Raw genomic sequence first — 26,474 nt, forward strand, 5'->3', positions numbered from 1 at the left:
ACCTTGGGGGACAGAAATGGATTCCTCCTGTACCCCTATTTCTAACAGTGTTGGAATAATTTTGTAGTGTGTTGAGTCTGACGTTTAGCTCTGTAGTTTCCTATATAAATGAATCTTGAGGCAACGACACGCCCCTTTTTTTTCTTTTATGGTTGCGAGTTGAACAGAAGCCCAGTTCGAAAATAAGACCGAGTGGCCGGATTATACCAAATGCACCAAAATGAGGTGATACGTCGACTAAAAATAAAGCTATACGTGCGTTGTATTTTTCTTTGCCCATCTTATATTCCAATTACGTAGATAAGAAAGGTAAAAAAAAATCAATTTACCACTTTAACGGTGGTTTATATTTGTGTTTTTCCCCTGCTTTTTGAAAATCGATGACTATTGACCCCTTTCTCTCAGTGGTACAGACCTCAGGATGGTACAGTCGATTACTCTATAAAACGTTAGAGGAGCTCATTGAGAGCGAGCAGCATCTCAGAGACAGAGAGAGGAGAAGAGAGGAGACCACACCACACCACACTGAAATGGAGCACACTCTAATGGTCAAGCCAGAGACGCTGGATGATCTGATTAAAATTCTCCACCAAATTTTCGAAAGTGACAATGTCAATGTTGAGGAGGTGCAGAGTATTATGGAGGCATACGAAAGTAAACCACAAGAATGGAAGAAATTTGCAAAATTTGACCAATACAGGTATTATTATTATTATTATTATTATTATTATTATTGTTGTTGTTGTTATTAGCCATTCTAGAACTATCTTGAGGAACTATTTTTCATAGAAAAAAGTGAAGGGGAATGCTATGGCTTAAAAATATTTAATAGACATACAGATAGAACTGTTTATTTGTTTGTTTTTATAAGTATCGCAGTGTTGTTGCACTTTAGAAATGAGCGTACTGTTTGGGAAAAATTGAGAATATATAAACTTGAACCTATTCTTTTGTTAAAATATAATGAATATTTATCCGACCTCGCCATGTTGGCCACGTTTGAGTGTTTTGAAAAGCTTTAAAAGCCTGCCTGCAGAAGGGTGGGAAGGAAGCCGCCAATCACGGGCCAGGGTCCGACACATCTCGGAACAGTGGTACTCAAAAAAAGCATTGCTGTTGGATCTGCAATCTGAGGATCGTTCCTCTGATAGCACCTTCTAGAACTATGGCTCGGTTCTACACACACACACACACACAGAGAGAGAGAGAGAGAGAGAGAGAGAGAGAGAGAGAGAGAGAGCCAGCAAGCAAGCAGGCTGATCTTTAGAGACTATCCTGCAAATTCCTCTATAAACTGCATTTGAATGGGTGGAATGGAAATTATACCCTGATAAATGGAAAATATGCAAACTGTGTCATTGTAAAAATTAAATATTAATTGGATTATCCTGTGTGGTTGCATCCATAACTTCATTTCCTTAAATGGTGCACATATAGGTACAGTCACACTGTTGGTCTGCTTTAGTTTGAGTAATAAAATGAAGTGTTTTTTAAGAGGGTTTTTTTTTAAATCCACACACCCTTTTTATTCACACACAGCATGTGCCACATATGAGAGTCTGCTGACCTGGTGATTTGATGATAGTTGTAATAAAAACTGACAAAGCTGATCATTTGAATTAACACATTTAAAGTGGGTTATTAGTGCAGGCTGGATGTTTTTTATATTATCTGGGCCAAGTTGAATCTTGATTAACTTAGTAAGTAAAAACAAGTAAAAAGAAAATCATGTGAAACTAACAGGATGCCATGACGTATCTGTTTAGGTATACCAGAAATCTCGTCAATGAGGGCAACGGCAAGTTTAACCTTATGATTCTGTGCTGGGGTGAAGGCCATGGCAGGTAATTGTTGGCAAGTTACTGATAATGTAATTAATGTAAACTATCAATACACATGAGCTAAGCTAAATTTGTACAAAGTTACAGTACTGTGCAAAAGTCTTAGGCACAATGCTGCAGACCAAAAATGGCTTAAAATAATGAAATGAAATGTTTCAACATTAAAAAAATACTATAAACAGCAGTAAACCATAATAAATGAAACAAAATCAATATTTGGTGTGAGACGACCCTTTGCTTAAAAAAAATAGTAGTCTCAGGTACAATGAGTGCAGTTTTATAAGGAAATGAGCTGTAGGTTTTACTGAGCATCTTACAGAACCAGCCACAGTTCTTCTGGACACTTTGACTGTCACACTTGCTTCTTAATTTTGCACCAAAACCCAGTAGACTTCATTATGTTTTCTTTTTTAATCTGAAAAGTGGTCTCTTATATATATTTTTTTCTGTAACATTTAATTTTGTGCTGGAAAATGAACATGTGGAACTCCAAAATGTTTTTGTACTGACTTGATAATGGAGAAGTCATAAAACTATCACAAAGTTTGTATGGAAAAAAATAGCATGCCTAAGACTTTTGTACAGTTTTGCATATCAGTTTCCAGGCTATAATTATCTTCTTGAATTGGAGCCTCCTGAACTCAAGCTCCCATAAATACTCAAAGGAATGTCTAGTTACTTTATACTTACGGTTTGATTAATTGTGATCTTTAGCCTCATTTATAAGTAGTAAGTTGCATGGACTAAATACTTGAAGAGTTAAATCATCAAGATTGAATGAACATAATCAATAGTGTAAGGGTTAAAATGTATTAACTCTGTAGGTGTCCATTCAACTGTGCTGATGTTGCTGTGTGACTTGTTGGAGACACGCAAACTGACAGTGGAGTAAAACAGACTTGGAATCTATGCGCTGTGACGTTTTAAATGGAAAAGACACATTGATGAGCATAATTCATGAGTCGGACCCCATTTTGGATCAGCAAGATTTACCTTTATTAATCTTTTTATTATTTTATTTTAAACAGTTATAAAACTTAACAATTAGTACATGGAATATCATGCGCTTCAGTTAGTTCAATCATTGCGTGACAGTGAAATTACAAGTTTCCATTAAAGTATGTGTCATTGTCCTATTTAATGATGTTTTTGGGTAGTATTTGTAATAAAAAAAAAATCATTGCCTATTTTTGAGTGTGTCTGTACTCTGTGCCACTTGCAGTAGTATCCATGACCATACAGACTCGCACTGCTTCCTGAAGCTTCTGCAGGGCCAGCTGAAAGAGACTCTGTTTGAATGGCCTGATGGTAAAGCACATGATGAAATGATCCAAAAATCTCAGCATATATTGCGGGAAAACCAGTGTGCTTACATTAATGGTAAGATTGTGTGATCAAAACGATCAAAGAATCATTTTAAAATCATAAAATATTTTCTTAATTATTGTAGTACTTAGAGCGGGTGGGTGGAGCACAGAAGTACGGCAGGCCAGAACTGCGTTAAAAAAAACTCTTTATTGTGACACTTTTCAGTCATCCACAAACTCCCAGCCACACAGACACGCGCGCACACACACATCAGTTGTCTGGTTGGGGAGAGCTGCCTTCCTCTGCTCTCTCTCTCCTTTTATAGGGTGCGGTCACTGGGGAAGACCCACAAACACAGGTTAACTAACATCAGGTGTAGTGATTCTGCCACTTACCTTCCCTGACTCCGCCCTCCATTCACAGACCGCCGCTTGACCACGCCCCCGCTGCCACATACCCCCACCGCCCGGCCTGAGTCGGGCGGCTCCCCCCGACTCAGGCCAGGGAGCCATCCAGCCTGCAGCGCCCCCCCCCCGACAGGAGAGGAAGTTCGCCACGACCATCTGCACCCCCGGCCTGTGGATCACCTTGAACTTAAACGGCTGGAGTGCCAGATACCAACGGGTGATCCACGCGTTGGCATCCTTCATGCGGTGGAGCCACTGGAGGGGCGCGTGGTCCGAACAGAGGGTGAAGGGGCGTCCCAGTAGGTAGTAGCGGAGGGCGAGGACTGCCCACTTGATGGCAAGGCACTCTTTCTCTATAGTGCTATAGCGGCCCTCCCGCACCGACAGCTTTCTGCTGATGTACAGCATGGGACGATCCTCCAATGCCACGGGGACCTCCTCATTCCAAAGTTTTAGCAAATTGAGGTGGTAAATCTGTACCGCCCCACCCCTGTCCGTTCGCCTCATCTCATAGTCGACGTCCCCGACTCGCCATGTGACCTCAAAGGGTCCTTGCCACTTGGCATCAATTTGGAGCTTGACGTGGGCAACAGCACAAGTACTTTATCTCCCGGTGCGAACTCCCTAAGGCGCGTACCCCTGTCGTACAGGCGGACTTGCCGTTCTTGGGCCTGCCGCAAATTCTCTTGGGTTAGGTGTGTGAGTATGTGAAGTTTTGCGCGCAGGTCAATAACGTATTGGATTTCGCTTTTGCTCGTTGAAGTTCCCTCCTCCTCCGGGCGGCACGGTGGTGTAGTGGTTAGCGCTGTCGCCTCACAGCAAGAAGGTCCTGGGTTCGAGCCCCGGGGCCGGCGAGGGCCTTTCTGTGTGGAGTTTGCATGTTCTCCCCGTGTCCGCGTGGGTTTCCTCCGGGTGCTCCGGTTTCCCCCACGGTCCAAAGACATGCAGGTTAGGTTAACTGGTGACCCTAAATTGACCGTAGGTGTGAATGTGAGTGTGAATGGTTGTCTGTGTCTATGTGTCAGCCCTGTGATGACCTGGTGACTTGTCCAGGGTGTACCCCGCCTTTCGCCCGTAGTCAGCTGGGATAGGCTCCAGCTTGCCTGCGACCCTGTAGAAGGATAAAGCGGCTAGAGATAATGAGATGAGATGAGAAGTTTCCTCCTCCCAATTTTCCTGCAGAACATCTAGAATGCCCCGTGGTTTATGCCCATATAAAAATTCGAATGGGGAGAACCCCGTGGAAGCTTGTGGGACCTCTCGCACTACGAATAACAGGGGTTTGAGCCATTTATCCCAGTTGCGTGCGTCCTCGCTTACGAATTTAATTATATTTATGAGGGTGCAATTAAACCGTTCAACTAAGCCGTCCGTTTGTGGGTGATACACGCTGGTGCGGATCGGCTTAATTCCCAGTAACCCATACAGTGCGCGTAGTGTGCGTGACATAAACGTAGTGCCTTGATCAGTCAGAATCTCTTTGGGGATTCCGACTAGGGAGATGACATGGAAGAGCGCTTCCGCAATACTACGTGCTGAGATATTGCGAAGAGGCACTGCTTCCACGTATTGCATTGCATAGTCCACCAGAACTAAAATAAAGTGATACCCTCCTGTTGACTGATCTAATGGCCCGACGAGATCCATCCCAATTCTTTCGAACAGGGTCTCAATGGCAGAGGGTGCAAAGGCGCTTTTGGAATGGCCGCTGGATTTACTAACTGGCATTCACGGCACGCCGTACACCACCTACGGACATCGCCGCGAATCCCTGGCCAGTAGAACCGGGCCATTATTTGGGCTAGTGTTTTATCCTGCCCTAAGTGTCCCACCATGGGATTAAAGTGAGCCACCTGGAATTCCAATTCCCAGTGGCTCTTTGGGATCAAAAGTTGCGTAATCATTTCCTTAGTCTGAGTGTCCTGCGTCACTCGGTATAATCTATCCTTCATAATGGAGAAATAGGGGAAGGACAGGGTGGCGTTTGGCTGGAGCGTTTGACCATCGATTACTCTCACTTGGTCAAACACATGCCGCAGAGTCTTGTCTCGCAACTGCTCTAACGGAAAATCCGCGAGGGATTCCCCGAGAGAGGGAGGAGGAGCCTGCTGCTCTTCACTCTGAGGCGGAGATGACGTAGACAGCTCTGTGACAGCTGCTCCCGCCAATGCCACACCGGGACCTCCCCCTGCTAAACTATGGCAGGACCCACTCTTCACTAAATGGCTCATTAACTCCCGAAATCCCGGCCAGTCAGTCCCCAAAATTATCGAGTGGGTAAGGCGAGGATTAACCGCCACCTTTACACTAAATTTCTCCCCTCGAAATAGAATGTGGACCGACACTAAAGGGTAGTTGTGAACATCCCCGTGCACACACAACAATTGTGCTCCCCCCAGGCTTTGGTGGATTGAGGTCTGATTACAGCCAGAGTCCACCAAAGCCTGATATGTATCCCCTTGGACACTCACCAGTATGCGATATGCTCCGGCCCGATCGAGGGCGGTTCCTGGCGCGTCGGGGATCCGGACCACCGCACCCACCTCCCTGGCTGAGCACTGATGCTGGAGGTGCCCCGGCTCCCCGTAGCGCCAGCAAACCGGCCCGGGCTCTCTCTCTGCACCGGCGCTCTGGGGCTCACTCACCTGAGGGGGGGGGAAGAGACAGACACAGAAGCGGAAAATGGGAGGGCACCATGGGTGCGGCGGGCTGGCTGGGGTGGAGCCAGCCCTCATGGTGGGGGAACGGGGCGAGGACGAGACACAGAAGGGGAGGGGGGGAGAGAGAGAGAGAGGGGAGAAGAGGAGATCGGCGATCCTGCCGTGGGAACAGCCGCCAAATGATCCTCCGTCAAGTCGATGGCCTGATCCAGCGACGCCGGGCGATGGCACTGGACCCACTCCGTGGTCCCTTCAGGAAGTTGTGCGATGAACTGCTCCAGTGCCACCAGATCGACGATTCCCTCGGTGTCGTGGTTGTCAGCCCTCAGCCACCACCGGCAGGCGTCCCGGAGTTGCTGGCCAAATGCGAACAGGTGGCCTACCTCCTCGAGGCATAGAGCGCGGAAGCGCTGGCGTTGTTCTGGGTTGCGCCCCACACGCTGGAAGACAGCCCGGCGCAGGTCGGTGTAGACCAGCTGGCTGTCGGCGGGGAGCTGTAGTGTGGCCAGCTGCGCCTCGCCCGTTAGCAGGGGGAGGAGGCGCGCCGCGCGCTGCTCCACTGGCCAGCCCCAGGCCTCTGATGCTTGCTCAAAGAGCGCTAGGAAGGCCTCAGGGTCGTCGTGCGGGCCCATCTTCATTAGGGTGAGGTGGGGAGGGCCCGCAGCGATGGAGGTGGTGGACCCCGCCGACACGAGGAGGTGCCGGAACGCCTGACGATCTTCCTGTTGCGCCAGCACCAGGGCCTCGAACCTTTGCACTTGCTCCTTTCGGAGGGCAACCAGCGCCTAGTGCTGGCTCTGTTGGGCTGTGGCGAGGGCATGGATCAGGTCTGCGAAGGGGGAGGACTCCATGGGGCTGTTCTTCTCTGTGCTCCTGTCCCGGGTTTCGGCACCACTGTAGTACTTATAGCGGGTGGGTGGAGCACAGAAGTACGTCAGGCCAGAACTGCGTTACAAAAACTCTTTATTGTGACACTTTTCAGTTGTCCACAAACTACCAGCCATACAGACACGCGTACACACATCAGTTGTCTGGTTGGGGAGAGAGCTGCCTTCCTCTGCTCTCTCTCCTTTTATAGGGCGTGGTCACTGGGGAAGACCCACAAACACAGGTTAACTAACATCAGGTGTCGTGATTCTGCCACTTACCTTCCCTGACACTGTCCTCCGTTCACAGACCAACATTTGACCACGCCCCCGCTGCCACAATTATCTATTAACCTCTGGTTAATAATCCATTGACACTGAAGATCTGAGATAAAGCACTTATTGAAGAAAGGTCATAGAGTGGGTACATTTTGCTAAGAAGGCAAATGTTTCTGCTTAATTCCTTTGCTGCCACATCTGTGTCAAAATGTAAATGTGCTACAAGGGCATGGGAGGATCTTAATTACAAATTGCAAGCTTGAGGATACAAATAGCATGCTTTCAAATGAAGGTTTGTAGTAATGATATATTATTTCATGTGAATATTTTTGCCTTGACATACCACTGGAATATTTATGTATTGCAGATTCCATCGGCCTGCACCGGGTAGAGAACGTCAGTCACACAGAATGTGCAGTCAGCTTGCACTTGTATAGCCCTCCTTTCCAGCATTGCCAGACATTTGACCAGCGAACGGGACATAAGAACACTGTCAAAATGACATTCTGGAGTAAATTTGGCAAGAAGACGCCACTTGTAAGTTGAAACATTACAAATATACCTGTAGCAGTTCGTGTAGGTGGGTGGAGCACAGAAGGACGGCAGGACAGAACTGATTTCACAAAACTCTTTTTTATTCAGCTTTTCAGCTTTTATCTCTATTCCCACACACTCAGACACACGTACACACATCAGCCGTCTGGTTGTGGAGAGAGCTCCCTCTGCTCTCGCTCTCTCCCCTTAAATAGGGCACGGTCACTGGGAAGACACACAAACACATTAATTAACAATAGGTGTAGTGATTCTGCCACTTACCTTCCCTGACTCCGCCCTCCTGTCACAGACTGATGCTAGACCACGCCCCCGCTGCCACATACCCCCACCGCCCAACTCAGGCCGGGCAGCCGTCCGGCTCGCAGCCGACTCCCCCCCCTTGACGGGAGAGGAAGTCCACCACGACCATCTGCGCCCCCGGCCTGTGGATCACCTTGAAATTAAAGGGTTGGAGTGCCAGATACCAACGGGTGATCCGCGCGTTGGCATCCTTCATGCGGTGGAGCCACTGGAGGGGCGCGTGGTTCGAACAGAGGGTGAAAGGGTGTCCCAGCAGGTAGTACTGGAGGGTGAGGAATGCCCACTTGATCGCCAGGCACTCCTTCTCGATGGTACTGTAGCGCCCCTCACGCACCGACAGCTTCCGACTAATGTATAAGACTGGGCGATCCTCCCCCTCCACCTGCTGGGACAAAACGGCCCCCAGCCCTCTGTCCGACGCATCCGTCTGCAACATAAAGGGGAGAGAAAAGTCAGGGGAGTGTAAAAGTGGCCCCCCACACAGTGCAGCCTTTACCTTAGAAAAAGCCCGCTGGCATTGCTCCATCCACTGGACCGGATCTGGTGCCCCCTTTTTAGTCAGATCAGTCAGCGGGCTGGTGACGTCCGAATAATTAAGTATAAACCTACGATAATAGCCAGCCAGCCCCAGGAACTGTCTCACCCCCTTTTTGGTCTTGGGCCTCGGGCAGGCCACAATCGCTGCGGTCTTGTTAATTTGGGGACGCGCCTGCCCATTGCCCAAGTGGAAGCCCAGATACCGTACTTCCACCCGCCCAATCGCACACTTCTTCGGGTTGGCTGTGAGACCTGCCCGCCTCAGCGACCTAAGGACGGCCGTCAGGTGTTGTAGGTGCCGCGGCCAGTCATTACTATAAATAATGATATCGTCTAGGTACGCGGCCGCATATGTGGCGTGGGGGCGGAGGACCCTGTCCATCAGCCGCTGAAACGTAGCGGGTGCCCCAAACAGCCCAAAAGGAAGTGTGACGAATTGGTGTAAGCTGAACGGTGTGGAAAAGGCCGTTTTTTCCCAGGATAATGGAGTCAAGGGGATCTGCCAATAACCCTTTTGTTAAATCCAGTGTCGAGTAAAAACGAGCCGTGCCTAGCTGATCGAGCAACTCATCAATACGAGGCATTGGGTACGCATCGAATTTAGACACCGCGTTGACTTTTCTATAGTCCACACAGAACCGGACCGACCCGTCGGCCTTGGGTACCAAGACCACCGGGCTGCTCCAGTCACTGTGGGACTCCTCGACAATGCCCATTTCGAGCATGGCCTCGAGTTCTTCCCGAACCACCTTTTTCTTGTGTTTGGGTAACCTGTAAGGGCGGCTACGCACTACCACCCCCGGGGGCGTCTCAATGTGGTGCTCTATGAGGTTAGTGCGACCGGGCAGGGGCGAGAACACGTCCGAAAACTCGGTCTGCAACTGGGCAACCTCCGCGAGTTGGGTCGGGGAGAGGTGGTCTCCACAGGGGACCGGAGAGGGACGTGATGCTAATGTTCTTTTTTGAACCTCCGGCCCCAGCTCCGCCTTCTCCGGAACCACCGACACCAACGCCACGGGGACCTCCTCGTTCCAGAGTTTGAGTAGGTTGAGGTGGCAAATCTGTAGCACCCCACCCCTGTCCGTTCGCTTCACCTCATAGTCGACGTCCCCGACTCGCCGTGTGACCTCAAAGGGTCCTTGCCACTTGGCGACTAATTTAGAGCTCGATGTGGGCAACAGTACGAGTACTTTCTCTCCCGGTGCGAACTCTCTAAGGCGCGTACCCTTGTCGTACAGGCGGGTTTGCCGTTCTTGGGCCTGCCGCAAATTCTCCTGGGTTAGGTGTGTGAGTGTGTGGAGTTTTGCGCGCAGGTCAATAACGTATTGAATTTCATTTTTGCTTGGTGAAGGTCCCTCCTCCCAATTTTCTCGCAGCACATCTAAAATGCCGCACGGCTTACGCCCATATAATAATTCAAACGGGGAGAACCCCGTGGAGGCTTGGGGGACCTCTTGCACTGCAAAGAGCAAGGGTTCGAGCCATTTATCCCAGTTTCGCGCGTCCTCACTTACAAATTTTTTAATTATGTTTTTAAGGGTGCGATTAAACCGTTCCACTAAACCGTCCGTTTGTGGGTGATACACGCTGGTGCGGATCGGCTTAATACCTAATAACCCATACAGTTCGTTCAGTGTTCGTGACATAAACGAGGTGCCTTGATCAGTCAGAATCTCTTTCGGGATTCCAACTCGGGAGATGACGCGGAAGAGTGCCTCCGCAATACTGCATGCTGAGATATTGCGAAGAGGCACTGCTTCCGGGTATTGCGTTGCATAGTCCACTAGAACTAATATAAAGCGATACCCTCGTGTTGACTGATCTAATGGCCCGACGAGATCCATCCCAATTCTTTCGAACGGGGTCTCGATTAACGGTAGAGAGCGCAAAGGCGCTTTTGGAATGGCTGCTGGATTTACTAACTGGCATTCGCGGCATACCGTACACCACCTATGGACACCGCTGCGAATCCCCGGCCAATAGAATCGGGCCATTATTCGGGCTAGTGTTTTATCCTGCCATAAGTGTCCAGCCATGGGATTAAAGTGAGCCGCCTGGAATACCAATTCCCGGCGGCTCTTCGGAATTAAAAGCTGCGTGACTCGCTCTTTAGTTTGAGTGTCCTGCGTCACTCGGTATAATCTATCCTTCATAATTGCGAAGTAGGGGAAGGACGGGGTGGCGTTCGGCTGGAGCATTTGACCATCGATTACTCTCACTTGGTCAAACGCATGCCGCAGAGTCTCGTCTCGCGACTGCTCTAATGTGAAATCCTCAAGGGATTCCCCAATAGAGAGAGGAGGAGCCGGCGGCTCCTCACCCTGACGCGGAGATGACGTAGACGGCTCTGTGACAGCTGCTCCCGCCAAAGCGACACCGGGACCTCCCCCTGTCAAATGGCAGGACCCACTCTTTACTAAGTGTGTCATTAAATCCCGAAATCCCGGCCAATCAGTCCCCAAAATTAAAGAGTGGGTAAGGCGAGGATTAACCGCCGCCTTCACTATAAATTTTTCCCCTCGGAAAAAAATGTGGACTGACACTAAAGGGTAGTTGTGAACATCCCCGTGCACACACAACACCTTCACCAATTGTGCTCCCCCCCAATGCTTCGTCTTGCACCAGGCTTTGGTGGATTGAGGTCTGATTACAGCCAGAATCCACCAACGCCTGATATGTATCCCCTTGGATACTCACTGGTATGCGATACGCTCCGGCCCGATCGAGGGCGGCTCCTGGCGCATTGGGGATCCGAACCACTTCCATTAGCACTGCTGTTGGAGGTGGCCCGGTTCCCCGCAGCGCCAGCAAACCGGCCCGGGCTTCCTCTCTGCACTAGTGCTCTGGGGCTCACTCACCTGGGGGGGGGAGAGACAGACACAGAAGGGAGACACGGAAGGGCACCGCAGGTGCGGCGGGCCGGCTGAGGTGGCGCTGGCCCCCGCCTCCACGGTGGGGGAATGGGGCGAGGAGAAGACACAGGAGGAGGAGAGAGAGAGAAGAGAAGGGGTTGTCTGCTGTCCTGCCGTCAGGACAGCCGCCAGATGATCCTCCGCCAGCTCGATTGCCTGATCCAGCGATGCCGGGCGGTGGCACTGGACCCACTCCGCGGTTCCCGCTGGTAAATGTGTGACGAACTGTTCCAGTACCACCTGGTCGATGAGTCCCTCGGCATCGCAGCTGTCGGCCCTCAACCACCGCCAGCAGGTGTCCCGGAGTTGCTGGCCATACGTGAACAGCCGGCCGACTTCCTCCAAGCGCAGAGTGCGGAAACGCTGATGCTCTGGGATGCGTCCCACCCGCTGGAGGACGGCCCGGCGAAGGTCCGCGTAGGCCAGCCGGCGGTCGGTTGGGAGCTGTAGCACGGCCAGCTGCGCCTCTCCCGTTAGCAGGGGGAGGAGGCGCGCCGCGCGCTGTTCCACCGGCCACCCCGAGGTCTCTGCTACCTGCTCAAAGAGCGTGAAGAATGCCTTGGGGTCGTCCTGCGGGCCCATCTTCGTGAGGGTGAGGGGGGAAGGGCCTGCGGCGGTGGAGATGGTGGACCCCGCCGACGCGAGGAGGTGCCGGAATGCCCGACGATCTTCCTGTTGCGCCAGCACCAGGGCCTCGAACCGTTGTTCTTGTTCCGTTCGGAGGGCGAGCAGCGCCTGGTGCTGGCTCTGTTGGGCCGTGGTGAGGGCGTGGATCAGGTCGGCGAAGGTGGAGGACTCCATGGGGCTGTTGTCTTCTGTGCTTGTCCCGGGTTTCGGCACCACTGTAGCAGTTCGTGTAGGTGGGTGGAGCACAGAAGGACGGCAGGACAGAACTGATTTCACAATACTCTTTTTTATTCAGCTTTTCAGCTTTTATCTCTATTCCCACACACTCAGACACACGTACACACATCAGCCGTCTGGTTGTGGAGAGAGCTCCCTCTGCTCTCGCTCTCTCCCCTTAAATAGGGCGCGGTCACTGGGAAGACGCACAAACACATTAATTAACAACAGGTCTAGTGATTCTGCCACTTACCTTCCCTGACTCCGCCCTCCTGTCACAGACCGATGCTAGACCACGCCCCCGCTGCCACAATACCATATTGGTCCTAATAGAAAAGTGCGCCCTAATAGAAGAGCGCCCCCCCCCCCCATTTACGAAAAAATTCCCACGCGATTTTGTCATTTCCCCCAGAGGTTTTCCCCGTAGACTATACTTTTTTTTATCAATTCTTTGTGAACAATTCCATGGAAAAAAAATACTTTTTTTATGCTCACGTTTTCGTTCATTAACAAACTCAAACACGTGCATGTATTAAAATATTACACTAGTAGCAATACATCAACTTGTAACAAAACATAAAATGGCACTTCAAATGAAAACAAATGTAAACATAATAAGCGTGTGGTGTACCCCGAAACAAAATATCTATTGACACTTTGGATAACACCCACATATGAAGACTAGCGTAGCACAGTACAGAATATCAAATGACACTCTGGACAATAATATAAAATATTAAAATGCACTTTGGATGAACTCAATATTATCACAAAATAAGAATACAGTATTCTCTATCCGCAACAAAATATCAACTGACATATGCATGCAAGACTAGTTGAAGTATTTCAAACTACAGCATTTTTAATATGGAAATATCAATTGTTTACTACCGTACAGGAACTACATGTACCAAGCAACCAAACACTTCAAACACTATCAAACTTATCTACCGGGTACATGTAGATAGTCCATTCACAAACTAACAAAGGAATTTCATGCGACATAAGACCTAATTAATGACAAGGACTGTCAGGACTTAAATAATTGTCATCGCCTTCCGACTCAGATGAGTTTACATCGACATCATCCTCCAATAGAACAATTTCTTCTTGACCTGTCCGAACATTGTCATGATAGTCTAATTTTTTCTCAGCAATGCACCATTCTTGCACCCTGCGACAATGTATTCCAAACTGATGCGCTGCCTTATTCTTGGAATGCCCTTTCAAAACATATTCCACCACCTGTAATTTGAAGCTAGCACAGTAACTGCCTTGCTTGTTCAGCATGGCATAGCCTAGACTTGCTGCACTCGAACCAGAAATAGTCAACAACAGTGTAGATTGTCAGATTGAATCGTTCACCTCAACAATTTTGTCAGTTTAATAACATCTCCAGGCACACCAGTAAATGTATATCGTGCGGGAATTTCGATTCCGATGCCTGTATTCCGCCGTTTACCAATGACGGCAACTGTAGTTGCAGTATAAAGGTCACCAGTTTGATTCCCTGGATGAGCAGAGAAGGCACCTAACCCCCAGGCTGCTCTGGGTGTGTTGTATGTTGCTCTGGATAAGAGCAGGGTTCAAATTATGAATTCATCTTTGTGGGGTTTAAAAAAACAGTGCGTGGATGCAGAGAGTAAATATATAAATAAATAGCCTAACTGGTGCACTTTCCATGAGTGAGAGGTGACGTGGTTCGTTGATGTGGGATTTGTTTTTCTCTGAATAAACTGATTTCAATTAAAGGTTGGATTTTTCTTTTTAATTTTTTTTCAATGTGAGATGAAGCAACTTTTCCAAAAGGTTGATTTTTTTTCTCACCTTTTATACTAATCTTTACAAGGGGTGCCAATATTTGTGAAGGGCACTGTGTGTGTGTGTGTGTGTGTGTGTGTGTGTGTGTGTGTGTGTGTGTGTGAGTGAGAGAGGGAGAGAGAGAGAGTTAAAATTTATATTTTGGGTTTTCTGACTTTATTCTGTCAGATATCTGGTGTGTTTCTTGTTTACTGCAGTTTCGCAGGATCTTGCAATCACTTGCTGGCATGAAAGGCTGTAATTCAGATTAATTACATTTCAGACACAGTGAATCTGTGGTTTCCTTTTCCAGTCCTGTTTTTGTATTCAAAGAGACTATTTTAGAGAATGGGAGTCCTTGGGCAATCGTTCTCAGTAGCGGTTTTAGCAAATCCCTCTATTCACACCAAATAACCAAAATGCTAAATAGTTTATTTTACAGCTAATGTGTTACAGCCCATCCATATTACTGTTCACAACATGGTAGGTTAAGCCCATATATTCCAGTCTGCTTTCATAAGTGACAAAGAATTCAGTCAGCGAATTGATTTATTTTTAATATTCAGATGATAGAATTGTGAACATGTGATAGTGAGCAGAAAACTGCATGTTCTTCTGGTAAAGCATTAGTTGGGGGGGGGGGTTAACATGCGCAAACTTGGTGTCAGAGTTCTGGCGACAGCAAATGGGGCCCCCTATGGGGGATTTGTTTCAGCTTTGGCAAATACAATGGACTTATCGTCTACTCTGAAGTTACATAAGTTCACCTTGACCAAATTGCTGTCTGGCCAAGCGCATTGCAACATTGCTCTTGTGATAAGATAAGATAGTGATGAGAGGGGTTCAAAACACTGCTTCCGTCACATGTTTTAATTTTAAAAGTTTGAACAGAAAGTGACCTTATTTTGTCAAATTGGTGCTTATTTTTTTTCTTCTTTTCTTTCGCAGGAAACTACAATCTCCCAAGAAAATAACTGAGAATGGGGAAGACAGAACTTTACATTCATAAATGTATATATCAGGCATGATTAAAAAAGCAAAGGTGACATCACTTTTTTTCGTAATGCAAAGTAATGATTTGAACTTTTAAGTACATTTGCAAAGGACGTGTGGAATAGGGACTCAGTAATTCAAGAGGATTTGTCATGGCCCAGTGTAAGCTTGGCAAATGCTTAGAACACATAATAAGGGGCCTGAATAACAGAATGTGGCTGGACTGCCTCACCAGTCTGTTCTTTGTTCACTAGTTTTGAGAAAAGTCTTAACAGCATTCCTAAGCGTCTGTGACCTGTGTAATGATACTTTTGTACTCTTATTAGGCCTGAACATGTAATTTTTGAAGATGGTATTTTAATTTTTTTTTGCATTGTGGTCCCAAAAAAAAAATTACCTAAAAAGGCTGTTTTTAAATGCAATACCTTTCTGTAAAATGGAGCAATTTCTATGATGTGTGTTCATTTTAGTGTAAACTGGCATAGTTTACAACCTCAACATTGTAACATAACACCGGATGTAATCTAAAGTCTTGCATGCATTTTGCATGAATTTATTTTTTTATAAATTTCTTTGTCAGTAAATTACATGTGTAACATTTGATGTTAGGAGAAACAAAAAGGTTAGCAAATGTGTTTTATTCTGTCTCAACAATGATTTTTAAGTAAAAGTAGAGTAAGAATTTAGTTGCACAGTGAATGATACTTGTTTTGCAAGTTATAACTAAAGAAGTATTTATAGATTTGATTTTTTCTCGCAACACTGCTCATTCCACCAGCCAAACATTAGAATGATGCAAAAGCTTTACTCTAACTGTATAACTTTTAAATAATATGTCTGTAAAAGGTTTCCAATCATATTTTTCTGTCCTATATAATAAACTCTTTGTTCATTCTTTGGTGCTAATAGCCTGATTTGGAGTCAATAACACTATGACTTTTTAGGTCACTTAATTTTGATAGAAAGTTTTTGGCTACATATGATAGACAGAGGAGTGTAATATTTTTTAAGACAACTAAACTGTTTTATAAATATATTTTGAGGCTTGATTATAAATCCACAGACCACATTTATTCGTGTGAATCTTTGCTTATTCTTTTAGAGATCATCAATGAGTTTATATGAAAATGAGTATAAAAGGCTCTTTAAAGAGTCTATACACAGTTTCTAGGAAATAAAAAAGGATTCAAGACAGCTTTATTTTCAGTACATATACAAGTATACAGTGCATTGAAATACCATTTCCCTCAGGCTCCCCATGGTGCATTTATAGAGAAAATAGAAGATTACAAAACAAGGTATATAAATAACTGTCTTTAGCTATCTAAGTAGACATTTAGCTATCTAAACATATAGCTATCCAAGTACAATAAACATAAATGACAAGACAAAGACAGGTGCAAAGTGGCATTGTGTATTTGTGTGCAAACGTTCATTTTAGTGCAAAAATATAAGAGAATGTAGTTCAGTTTGAAGAGTGAGCTACATGTCCGGGACATGAGAGGAGCCTGTACTTGTCTTGCAGCACCATCAGGTGAGATCCACTCTGAGGAAGGTTGACACCACCAAAACAGGAGGACCAGACAGGGTACCAGGCCACATACTGAAGTCATGTGCTGACCAACTAGCAGAGGTGTTCACTGACATCTTTAACTTGTCCCTGCAGCAGGCTGTTGTCTCTACATGCCTGAAATCCACCACTATTGTCCTCGTGCCCAAAAAGCAAGTAGTCACATGTCTCAATGACTATCACCCAGGTGCTCTGACACCAATTATTATGAAGTGCTTTGAGAGGCTTGTACTATCTTACATCAAGGCCAACATCCCCATTGATCTGAACAGCCACCAGTTTGCCTACTGTGGAAACAGATCAATGGAGGATACAATCTCAGTTGCACTTCATACAACCTTGTCTCATCTGGAACATCCCAACACATACATAAGGATGCTATTTATCGATTTTAGCTCCGCTTTCAATACAATAGTCCCCCACGAACTGGTAAACAAGCTCAGCAACCTGGGATTAACCACCACACTCTGCTCATGGATTTTGGACTTCCTCACCAACAGACTGCAAATAGTCCACTCTCACCCTGAACACAGGAGTACCACAGGGCTGGGTCCTTAGCCCAGCCCCTTTCACTCTATTCATGCATGACTGCATAACCATCCACTCCTTTAACACGGTCATGAAGTTTACTGATGACACCACTATAGTGGGACTGATATCTGAAAATGATGAGAAGCCCTACAGAGAGGAGGTTCAACACGTGGTCCAGTGGTGTTCAGACATTAACCTGGTACTGAACACAACCAAAACAAAGGAGGTCGTTGCAGACTTCAGGAGAACCAGGAAAATGACACCTCCCCCCATATAAATGGTGAAGAGGTGGAGAGGGTCAACGATATCAAATTCCTGGATCACAAAGGATCTGACGTCGACCAAATCACAAAGGATCTGACGTGGACCCTTAACACCTCACACCTGGCGAAGAAAGCTCAGCAGGGGCTTTTCTTTTTGACAAAACTTTAAAAAGCCAAACTTTCCTCTCAGCTCTTAGTACACTTCTATAGGAGCACAATAGAGAGCTTGCTCTGTTACTGTGTCATGGTTTGGTACACCAGCTGTACTGTGGAGAACCGGAGAGATTTGGAATGGATAGTTAAGACTGCACAGAGGATTGTGGGGACTAAGGCCAAACAAAAAAATTGTTTGTTTCCTATTACATGCCTTGAAAAATTAGGGGAGGTCAGTATAAATTTTTGTTTTTTAGAAGAAATGTTTCCATGTAAAATGTTTCTATCACCACTCTTTTTCCCCCATATTCCCAATAAAATATCCACCCACACAGCACTCTGTTTGAATGCATGTTTGCAGGTATTCTGTTTTCAGAAATAAACACGAAAGAACACTTTTCAAAGATTTATTTTGAACCATACACAAACTTCTCACACTGAACATGTGCGCTGAACTGTAAAGATCAGCTGTTCAATGTCTACTTCCCATATGGCCTGTAGCAAATGTCTTTTACAGTGGGACAAAAAAGTATTTAGTCAGTCACCAATTGTGCAAGTTCTCCCACTTAAAAAGATGAGAGAGGCCTGTAATTTTCATCATAGGTATACCTCAACTATGAGAGACAAAATGAGAAAAAAAATCCAGAAAATCACATTGTCTGATTTTTAAAGAATTTATTTGCAAATTATGGTGGAAAATACTGTAAGTATTTGGTCAATAACAAAAGTTCATCTCAATACTTTGTTATATACCCTTTGTTGGCAATGACAGAGGTCAAACGTTTTCTGTAAGTCTTCACAAGGTTTTCACACACTGTTGCTGGTATTTTGGCCCATTCCTCCATGCAGATCTCCTCTAGAGCAGTGATGTTTTGGGGCTGTCGCTGGGCAACACGGACTTTCAACTCCCTCCAAAGATTTTCTATGGGGTTGAGATCTGGAGACGGGCTAGGCCACTCCAGGACCTTGAAATGCTTCTTACGAAGCCACTCCTTCGTTGCCCGGGCGGTGTGTTTGGGATCATTGTCATGCTGAAAGACCCAGCCATGTTTCATCTTCAATGCCCTTGCTGATGGAAGGAGGTTTTCACTCAAAATCTCACGATACATGGCCCCATTCATTCTTTCCTTTACACGGATCAGTCATCCTGGTCCCTTTGCAGAAAAACAGCCCCAAAACATGATGTTTCCACCCCCATGCTTCACAGTAGGTATGGTGTTCTTTGGATGCAACTCAGCATTCTTTCTCCTCCAAACACGACTGTGGCAGCGGGGGCATGGTCAAGCGCTGGTCTGTAACAGGAGGGCGGAGTCAGGGAAGGTAAGTGGCAGAATCACTACACCTGACGGCAATTAATCTGTGTTTGTGTCACTGGGAAGCAGACTTCCCAGTGACCGCGCCCTATTTAAGGAGGGAGAGCGAGAGCAGAGGAGCATCCCCGAACTAGACGCTGGTTGTGTTGATGTGTGTCTGTTCATTTGAGAAGTTGTTCACTGAAAAGTGTGGCAATAAAGCCCTTTTGCAAACCTGATCTCTGTTCTGCCGTCCTCTGTGCTCCACTCACCCCTATCGAACTGCTACAGTGGTGCTGAAACCCGGGAAAAGTGGAGCACCAGCCGAGCAGCCCCATGGAGTCCTCCCCACTCGCCGACCTGGTCCACGCCCTCGCCACGGCCCAGCAAAGCCAGCACCAGGCGCTCGTCACCCTCCGGAAGGAAAAAGAGCGACGTTTCGAGGCCCTGGTGTTGGCCCAACAAGAAGATCGAGAGGCGTTCCGGCACCTCCTCGCGTCGGCGGGGTCCACCAGCACTCCTACCGTGGGCCCGTCTCCCCTCACCGTCACCAAGATGGGCCCGCAGGACGACCCCGAGGCGTTCATCACGCTCTTCGAGCAAGTCGCCGAAGCCTCGGGGTGGCCGATGGAGCAGCGCCCGGCGCACCTCCTCCCCCTGCTAACGGGAGAGACACAGCTGGCTGTGCTACAGCTCCCCACCGACCGCCGGCTGGCCTACGCGGACCTCCGCCGGGCCGTCCTCCAGCGCGTGGGGTGCACCCCAGAACAGCAGCGCCAGCGCTTCCGCGCGTTGCGCTTGGAGGAAGTCGGCCGGCCGTTCGCGTTTGGCCAGCAGCTCAGGGACGCCTGCTGGTGGTGGTTGAGGGCCGACAACCGCGACGCCGAGGTAATCATCGACCAGGTGGTGCTGGAACAGTTCATCGCTCGCTTGCCAGCAGGAACCACGGAGTGGGTCCAGTGCCACCGCCCGGCGTCGCTGGATCAGGCAGTTGAGCTGGCGGAGGACCATTTGGCAGCTGTCCTGGCGGCAGGACAGCAGACGGCATCTTCTCTTCTCTACTCTTCTCTCTCTCTCTCTCTCTCTCTCTCTCCCTCCTCCTGTGTCCCGTCCTTGCCCCATTCCCCCACCGCGGAGGCGGGGGCCGGCACCACCCCAGCCGGCCCACCGCACCCGCGGTGCCCTCCTGTTTCTCCCTTCTGTGTCTGTCTCTCTCCCACCTCAGGTGAGTGAGCCCCAGAACACCGGTGCAGAGGGAAAGCCCGGGCCGGTTTGCTGGCGCTGCGGGGAGCCGGGCCACCTTCAACAGCAGTGCATGGCGATGGAAGTGGGCGCGGTGGTTCGGATCCCCGACGCGCCAGAGGCCGCCCTCGATCGGGACGGAGCGTATCGCATACTGGTGAGTATCCAAGGGGATACATATCAGGCGTTGGTGGATTCTGGTTGTAACCAGACCTCAATTCACCAAAGCCTGGTGCAAAATGAGGCATTGGGGGGAGCACAGGGGGTGAAGGTGTTATGTGTGCACGGGGAAGTTCACAGCTACCCTTTGGTGTCAGTCCACATTTTTTTCCAAGGGGAAAAATTTATAGTGAAGGCGGCGGTTAATCCTCGCCTTACCCACTCTTTAATTCTGGGGACTGATTGGCCGGGATTTTGGGATTTAATGACACGCTTAGTAAAGAGTGGGTCCTGCCATTTGACAGGTGGAGGTCCCGGTGTCGCTTTGGCGGGAGCAGCTGTCACAGAGCCGTCTACGTCATCTCCGCGTCAGAGTGAGGAGCCGCCGGCTCCTCCTCTCTCTATTGGGGAATCCCTCGTGGATTTCCCATTAGAACAATCGCGAGACGAGACTCTGCGACATGCGTTTGACCAAGTGAGAGTAATCAATGGTCAAACGCTCCAGCCGAACGCCACCCCGTCCTTCCCCTACTTCGCGATTATGAAGGATAGGTTATACCGAGTGACGCAGGACACTCAAACTAAAGAGCGAGTCACGCAACTTTTAATTCCAAAGAGCTGCCGGGAATTGGTATTCCCGGCGGCTCACTTGAATCCCATGGCTGGACACTTAGGGCAGGATAAGACACTAGCCCGAATAATGGTCCGATTCTATTGGCCGGGGATTCGCGGTGATGTTCGTAGGTGGTGTACGGCATGCCGTGAATGCCAGTTAGTAAATCCAGTGGCCATTCCAAAAGCGCCTTTGCGCCCTCTACCATTAATCGAGACCCCATTCGAAAGGATTGGAATGGATCTTGTCGGGCCATTAGATCGGTCAGCATGAGGGTACCGCTTTATATTAGTTCTGGTGGACTATGCAATGCGATACCCGGAAGCAGTGCCTCTGCGCAATATCTCAGCATGCAGTATTGCAGAGGTGCTCTTCCGCGTTATCTCCCGAGTTGGAATCCCGAAAGAGATTCTAACTGATCAAGGCACCACATTTATGTCACGGACACTGCGCTGTTAGGACTGGGACTGTTTTGGCCTCTAGAGGCCACTGTTATTTCCTTTTCTGGCCATGTTTGTTTTGGGCCTCTAGAGGTCACCACTGTGTTCTGTGTTTTGTTTTTGTCTTATTGCCTGTTTCCTGCCCCGCCCTGTCCTTAATTAGTTTGTGTATTTATACCCCTGAGTTCAGTCCTCTTGTCACAGAGTCTTTGTGCTGTTATGTTTAGCTCCAGTAACCTCTGTTCCGATTTCCTCGCCCGTGTCTTTGTGGTTTTTGTACCTTGCTTTCTTTTGGACTTTTTGGACTTTGTGTTTACCATTTTGGATCCTCTGAGCATTTGTATTTTTGCCTGTTCTTTTCTGGTTTTTTGGCTCTTTGTTTCTTTGAACTTTTGTTTTTTTCCTGGTTATCTTCTGAGCGTTTGGATTATACTTTTGTTTTTGCCTTGGATTGTTAATAGTGTAAATATTGTAAATAAACCTTTTGATACTTGTTCTACTTCTGCCTCATGCCTCTGCATTTGAGTCATCCCCCTGGTGGCCTAGTGGGGGTTTGCTGGATTATCACACCAGCGAACCAGGTTCGAATCCCAGCAAAACCCTAACAGAAAGACTCCGTCATGACCGACTCAGCAGAGGCTTCTTCATCTGTCTACCTGGCCAACCTTCAGGGAATGATGGCTGCATTAACACGCCATGGATCCACCATGGACACTCATGGACGGACTCTCGCAAGCCAACGTGAGACCCTTGCTCACCACGAGGTACTGCTTCAGCAGATTGGGAGAACCCTGGCACAGCTGACTTCTCTGCCCCCATCTCCTCCGCCTGATTCTGCTCCTGCTCCACCATCCGCTCCAGTGCCTCCTGCCATGCTGCCTTCTTCACCTCGCGAACCCAGCCTTCCTGCACCACAGAGGTATGACGGCAAGCACAGTGAGTGTCGAGAGTTCCTTACCCAGTGTCAACTCACCTTTGAGCTTCAGCCTACCACCTACACTACGGATCGCTGCAAGATTGCCTTTGTAATAACCTTGTTAGCTGGTAAGGCGTGAGCCTGGGCTACTGCTATCTGGCAGAGACAGGGACCTGAGTGCTCTGATTTCCAGCTGTTTACTGAGGAGATGCTGTGTGTCTTCAATCAAGCAGACATCAGTAAAGACGCAGCCAGAAAGCTCATGTCCATCCGGCAAGGGGGAAGCGTCGCAGACTACGCCATCTCATTCCGGACGCTCGCAGCAGTAAGTGGATGGAACGAGACTGCCCTGGTGTCAGCTTTCCACCATGGTCTGTCTGACCCCATCAAAGATGGTCTGGCTTCTATCGGATGCCCAAGTGACCTTGAAACACTGATCTCACATTCTACTGGCCTACCCTCTCTCCCGGACTCCCTGGCCAAGGAATCTACATCCCGGTCTCCATCTCCTGGGGTGAGTCCATCCACTCTTGTCAAGCCTTGTTAGACTCAGGGGCGGCTGGAAACTTTATGGATATCCACTTCACCCAAAGCATCAATGTTCCGACTGCGCCTCTTGAAGTCCCACTGTCTGTGTCTGCCCTCGATGGCCAAGCGTTAGGTGATGGAAGAGTCACCCAAGTTACTTCTCCAGTCTTCCTCCAGTCACAAGGAAGAAATATCCCTGCACCTGATTCCTTCACCTGAGTTCCCAGTTATTCTAGGTCTTCCTTGGCTTACCCACTACAACCCTCGTATAGACTGGGTTACAAGCCAGGTTGTGGAATGGGGCCCTGCATGCCATGCCTCTTGTCTGCTCTCTAGCTCTCCTGTGTCTCCTGCCGAGCCCCCTGATCTCACCGAGTTATCTCAAGTTCCCACAGAGTACTGGGATCTCAAGGAGGTTTTCAGCAAGAGCAGGGCCGCCGTTCTTCCTCCGCACCGCGCCTACAACTGTGCCATCGACTTGCTCCCTGGGACTACTCCTCCTCGGGGCCATCTGTTCTCCCTCTCTCAGCCAGAATGCAAGGCCATGGAGGAGTACATCAAGGAAGCCTTGGCCTCTGGGTTCATTCGACCCTCCACCTCACCTGCTGGTGCCGGCTTCTTCTTTGTCAGCAAGAAGGATGGGGGTCTCCGGCCATGTATTGATTATAGGGGCCTGAACAAGATCACCATGCGCAACTGCTATCCCCTTCCGCTGATGTCCACAGCATTCGACCTGCTCCAAGATGCCACCATCTTCACCAAGTTGGACTTACGGAACGCATACCACCTCGTCTGTATCCGACAGGGAGACGAGTGGAAGACCGCCTTTAACACCCTGTCAGGGCACTACGAGTACCAGGTGGTGCCCTTCGGACTCACCAATGCACCAGCTGTTTTTCAGGCCCTTATCAATGACGTCTTGAGGGATATGATTAATCTATATGTTTTCGTCTACCTCGACGACATTCTTATATTCTCCAAGACCTTACAGGAACACTGACACCATGTCCGCCAAGTCCTCCAGAGACTCTTGCAGAATAATCTGTTTGCTAAAGCCCAGAAATGCGAGTTTCATGTCCCCGAGGTCTCCTTCCTGGGATTTATCGTATGAACGGGGCAACTCCAAATGGACCCAGCCAAGACCCTGGCCGTCCGGGACTGGCCTACTCCCAAGTCCATTAAGGAGGTCCAGCGGTTCTTAGGATTCGCTAACTTCTACCGCAAGTTCATCAGGAACTTCAGTTCCATAGCTGCACCTATGTCGGACCTCACCAAAGGGACTGGTGGCTCCTTTGTCTGGTTCCCTCAGGCAGAAGAGGCGTTTAATGACCTAAAACACCGCTTTTGCACAGCACCCATTCTGGTTCTCCCAGACACCTCCCAACCATTCATCGTGGAGGTGGACGCCTCGGACAGTGGTGTCGGCGCGGTGCTCTCTCAACGCTCGGAAGGGAAGCTGCACCCCTGCGCTTACTTCTCCCACCGCCTGAGCCCTGCGGAGTCCCGCTATGATGTGAGGGATCGGGAACTGCTAGCGGTCAAATGAGCCCTTGAGGAGTGGAGGCACTGGCTGGAGGGAGCGCAACATCCATTCCTGGTTTGGACAGACCACAAGAACCTGGAGTACCTCCAGCAAGCCAAGAGGCTGAACCCACGACAGGCTAGGTGGGCTTTGTTTTTCAGCCATTTCATCTTCACCCTATCATACCGCCTGGGCTCTAAGAACACCAAACCGGACGTGCTCTCCAGGCTGTTCTCGCCCAACAACAGGGAGAGTGAAGTTGGGCCTATCATCCCTATATCCCGGATTGTGGCTCCTGTCCGCTGGGGTATTGAGGAGACCGTTCGACAAGCTCAACGCCGGGACCCTGATCATGGGACGGGGCCACCGGGCCTCCTGTACGTCCCTCGTCAAGCCCAGGCCAAGGTTCTCCAGTGGGGTCACTCTTCCCCTCTCACCGCCCACCCGGGAGCTCGGCGGACCCTGGACTTCCTGAAAAGATGCTTCTGGTGGCCCAGCATGGAGAAGGAAGTGAGGTCATTCGTCTTGTCCTGTGAGGTCTGCACCAGAACCAAGAACCTGCGACAGTGTCCCCAGGGTCTCCTGCATCCTCTGCCTATTCCCTGGCGTCCCTGGTCCCACGTGGCGGTCGACTTCATCACGGGTCTCCCTGAGTCTCAAGGTAACACTGTCATATTGGTCATAGTGGACAGATTCTCCAAGGCCTGCCGCTTTATTCCACTGTGCAAACTCCCCTCTGCCCTTGACACTGCTAAATTGTTGTTCACTCATGTCTTCCGAGTTTTTGGTCTCCCTCAGGACATCATCTCTGACTGGGGGCCCCAGTTCTCCTCCCGAGTATGGCACGGCTTCTGCAAGAGCATCGGGGCCACTGCCAGCCTCTCCTCTGGGTTCCACCCCCAGTCCAACGGCCAGACGGAGAGGCTCAACCAGGACCTGGAAACCACCCTGCGAGGCCTGGCTATGGATAACCTGACATCGTGGAGCACCTGGCTGCCATGGGCAGAGTACGCCCACAACACCCTGCAGTCATCGGCCACCAAGCTGTCGCCGTTCCAGCGCCAATTCCAGTGGACGGAGCAATGCCAGCGGGCTTTTTCAGAGGTAAAGGCTGCACTGTGTGGGGGGCCACTTCTACACTCCCCTGACTTTTCTCTCCCCTTTGTGTTGCAGACCGATGCGTCGGACAGAGGGCTGGGGTCAGTTTTGTCCCAGGAGGTGGAGGGGGAGGACCGCCCCGTCCTCTACATCAGTAGGAAGCTGTCAGTGCATGAGGGGCGCTACAGCACCATTGAAAAGGAGTGTCTGGCGATCAAGTGGGCGGTCCTTGCCCTCTGTTACTACCTGCTGGGGTGCCCTTTCACCCTCTGTTCAGACCACGCGCCCCTCCAGTGGCTCCACCACATGAAAGATGCCAACGCGCAGATCACCCGTTGGTATCTGGCACTCCAACCCTTCAACTTTAAGGTGGTCCACAGGCCGGGGGCGCAGATGGTCGTGGCGGACTTCCTCTCCCATCGGGGGGGGGGGGGAGTTGGCTACAGGCCAGACGGCCGCCCAGCCTGAGTCGGGCGGTGGGGGTATGTGGCAGCGGGAGCGTGGTCAAGCGCCAGTCTGTGACAGGAGGGCGGAGTCAGGGAAGGTAAGTGGCAGAATCACTACACCTGATGGCAATTAACCTGTGTTTGTGTGTGTCTTCCCAGTGACCGCGCCCTATTTAAGGAGGGAGAGCGAGAGCAGAGGAGCATCCCCGAACTAGACGCTGGTTGTGTTGATGTGTGTCTGTTCATTTGAGAAGTTGTTCACTGAAAAGTGTGGCAATAAAGCCCTTTTGCAAACCTGATCTCTGTCCTGCAGTCCTCTGTGCTCCACTCACCCCTATCAAACTGCTACAACGACAAGTTGAGTTTTTACCAAAAAGTTCTATTTTGGTTTCATCTGACC

At 49.2% G+C, this 26,474-nt stretch overlaps 1 protein-coding gene across 2 annotated transcripts; it reads left to right on the forward strand.

Annotated features, from left to right (window-relative positions):
• The first annotated feature begins 487 nt into the window (after positions 1-487).
• cdo1 (cysteine dioxygenase, type I) lies at positions 488-15,810 on the forward strand. 2 transcript variants are annotated; one of them, XM_060930808.1, is made up of 5 exons: positions 488-700; positions 1,767-1,844; positions 3,064-3,221; positions 7,729-7,898; positions 15,257-15,810. In XM_060930808.1, exons 1-5 carry the CDS (start codon positions 531-533, stop codon positions 15,284-15,286), a joined length of 606 nt encoding a protein of 201 aa, XP_060786791.1. In that variant the 5' UTR covers positions 488-530; the 3' UTR covers positions 15,287-15,810. The 2 variants fall into 2 exon arrangements, with proteins under 2 accessions (XP_060786791.1, XP_060786792.1); XM_060930809.1 differs by lacking the exon at positions 7,729-7,898.
• The last annotated feature ends 10,664 nt before the right edge of the window (positions 15,811-26,474 follow it).

This window comes from Neoarius graeffei, chromosome 10, assembly GCF_027579695.1.
Source record: "Neoarius graeffei isolate fNeoGra1 chromosome 10, fNeoGra1.pri, whole genome shotgun sequence".
Taxonomy (NCBI): Eukaryota; Metazoa; Chordata; class Actinopteri; order Siluriformes; family Ariidae; genus Neoarius; species Neoarius graeffei.

Excerpts from the sequence above, each read along its gene's own strand:
- cdo1 (XM_060930808.1), top strand. The coding sequence starts at position 531 with ATGGAGCACACTCTAATGGTCAAGCCAGAGACGCTGGATGATCTGATT. Across the intron at positions 701-1,766 it reads GCAAAATTTGACCAATACAG|GTATACCAGAAATCTCGTCA; the intron begins GTATTATTATTA and ends GTATCTGTTTAG. Across the intron at positions 7,899-15,256 it reads TTGGCAAGAAGACGCCACTT|GAAACTACAATCTCCCAAGA; the intron begins GTAAGTTGAAAC and ends TTTCTTTCGCAG.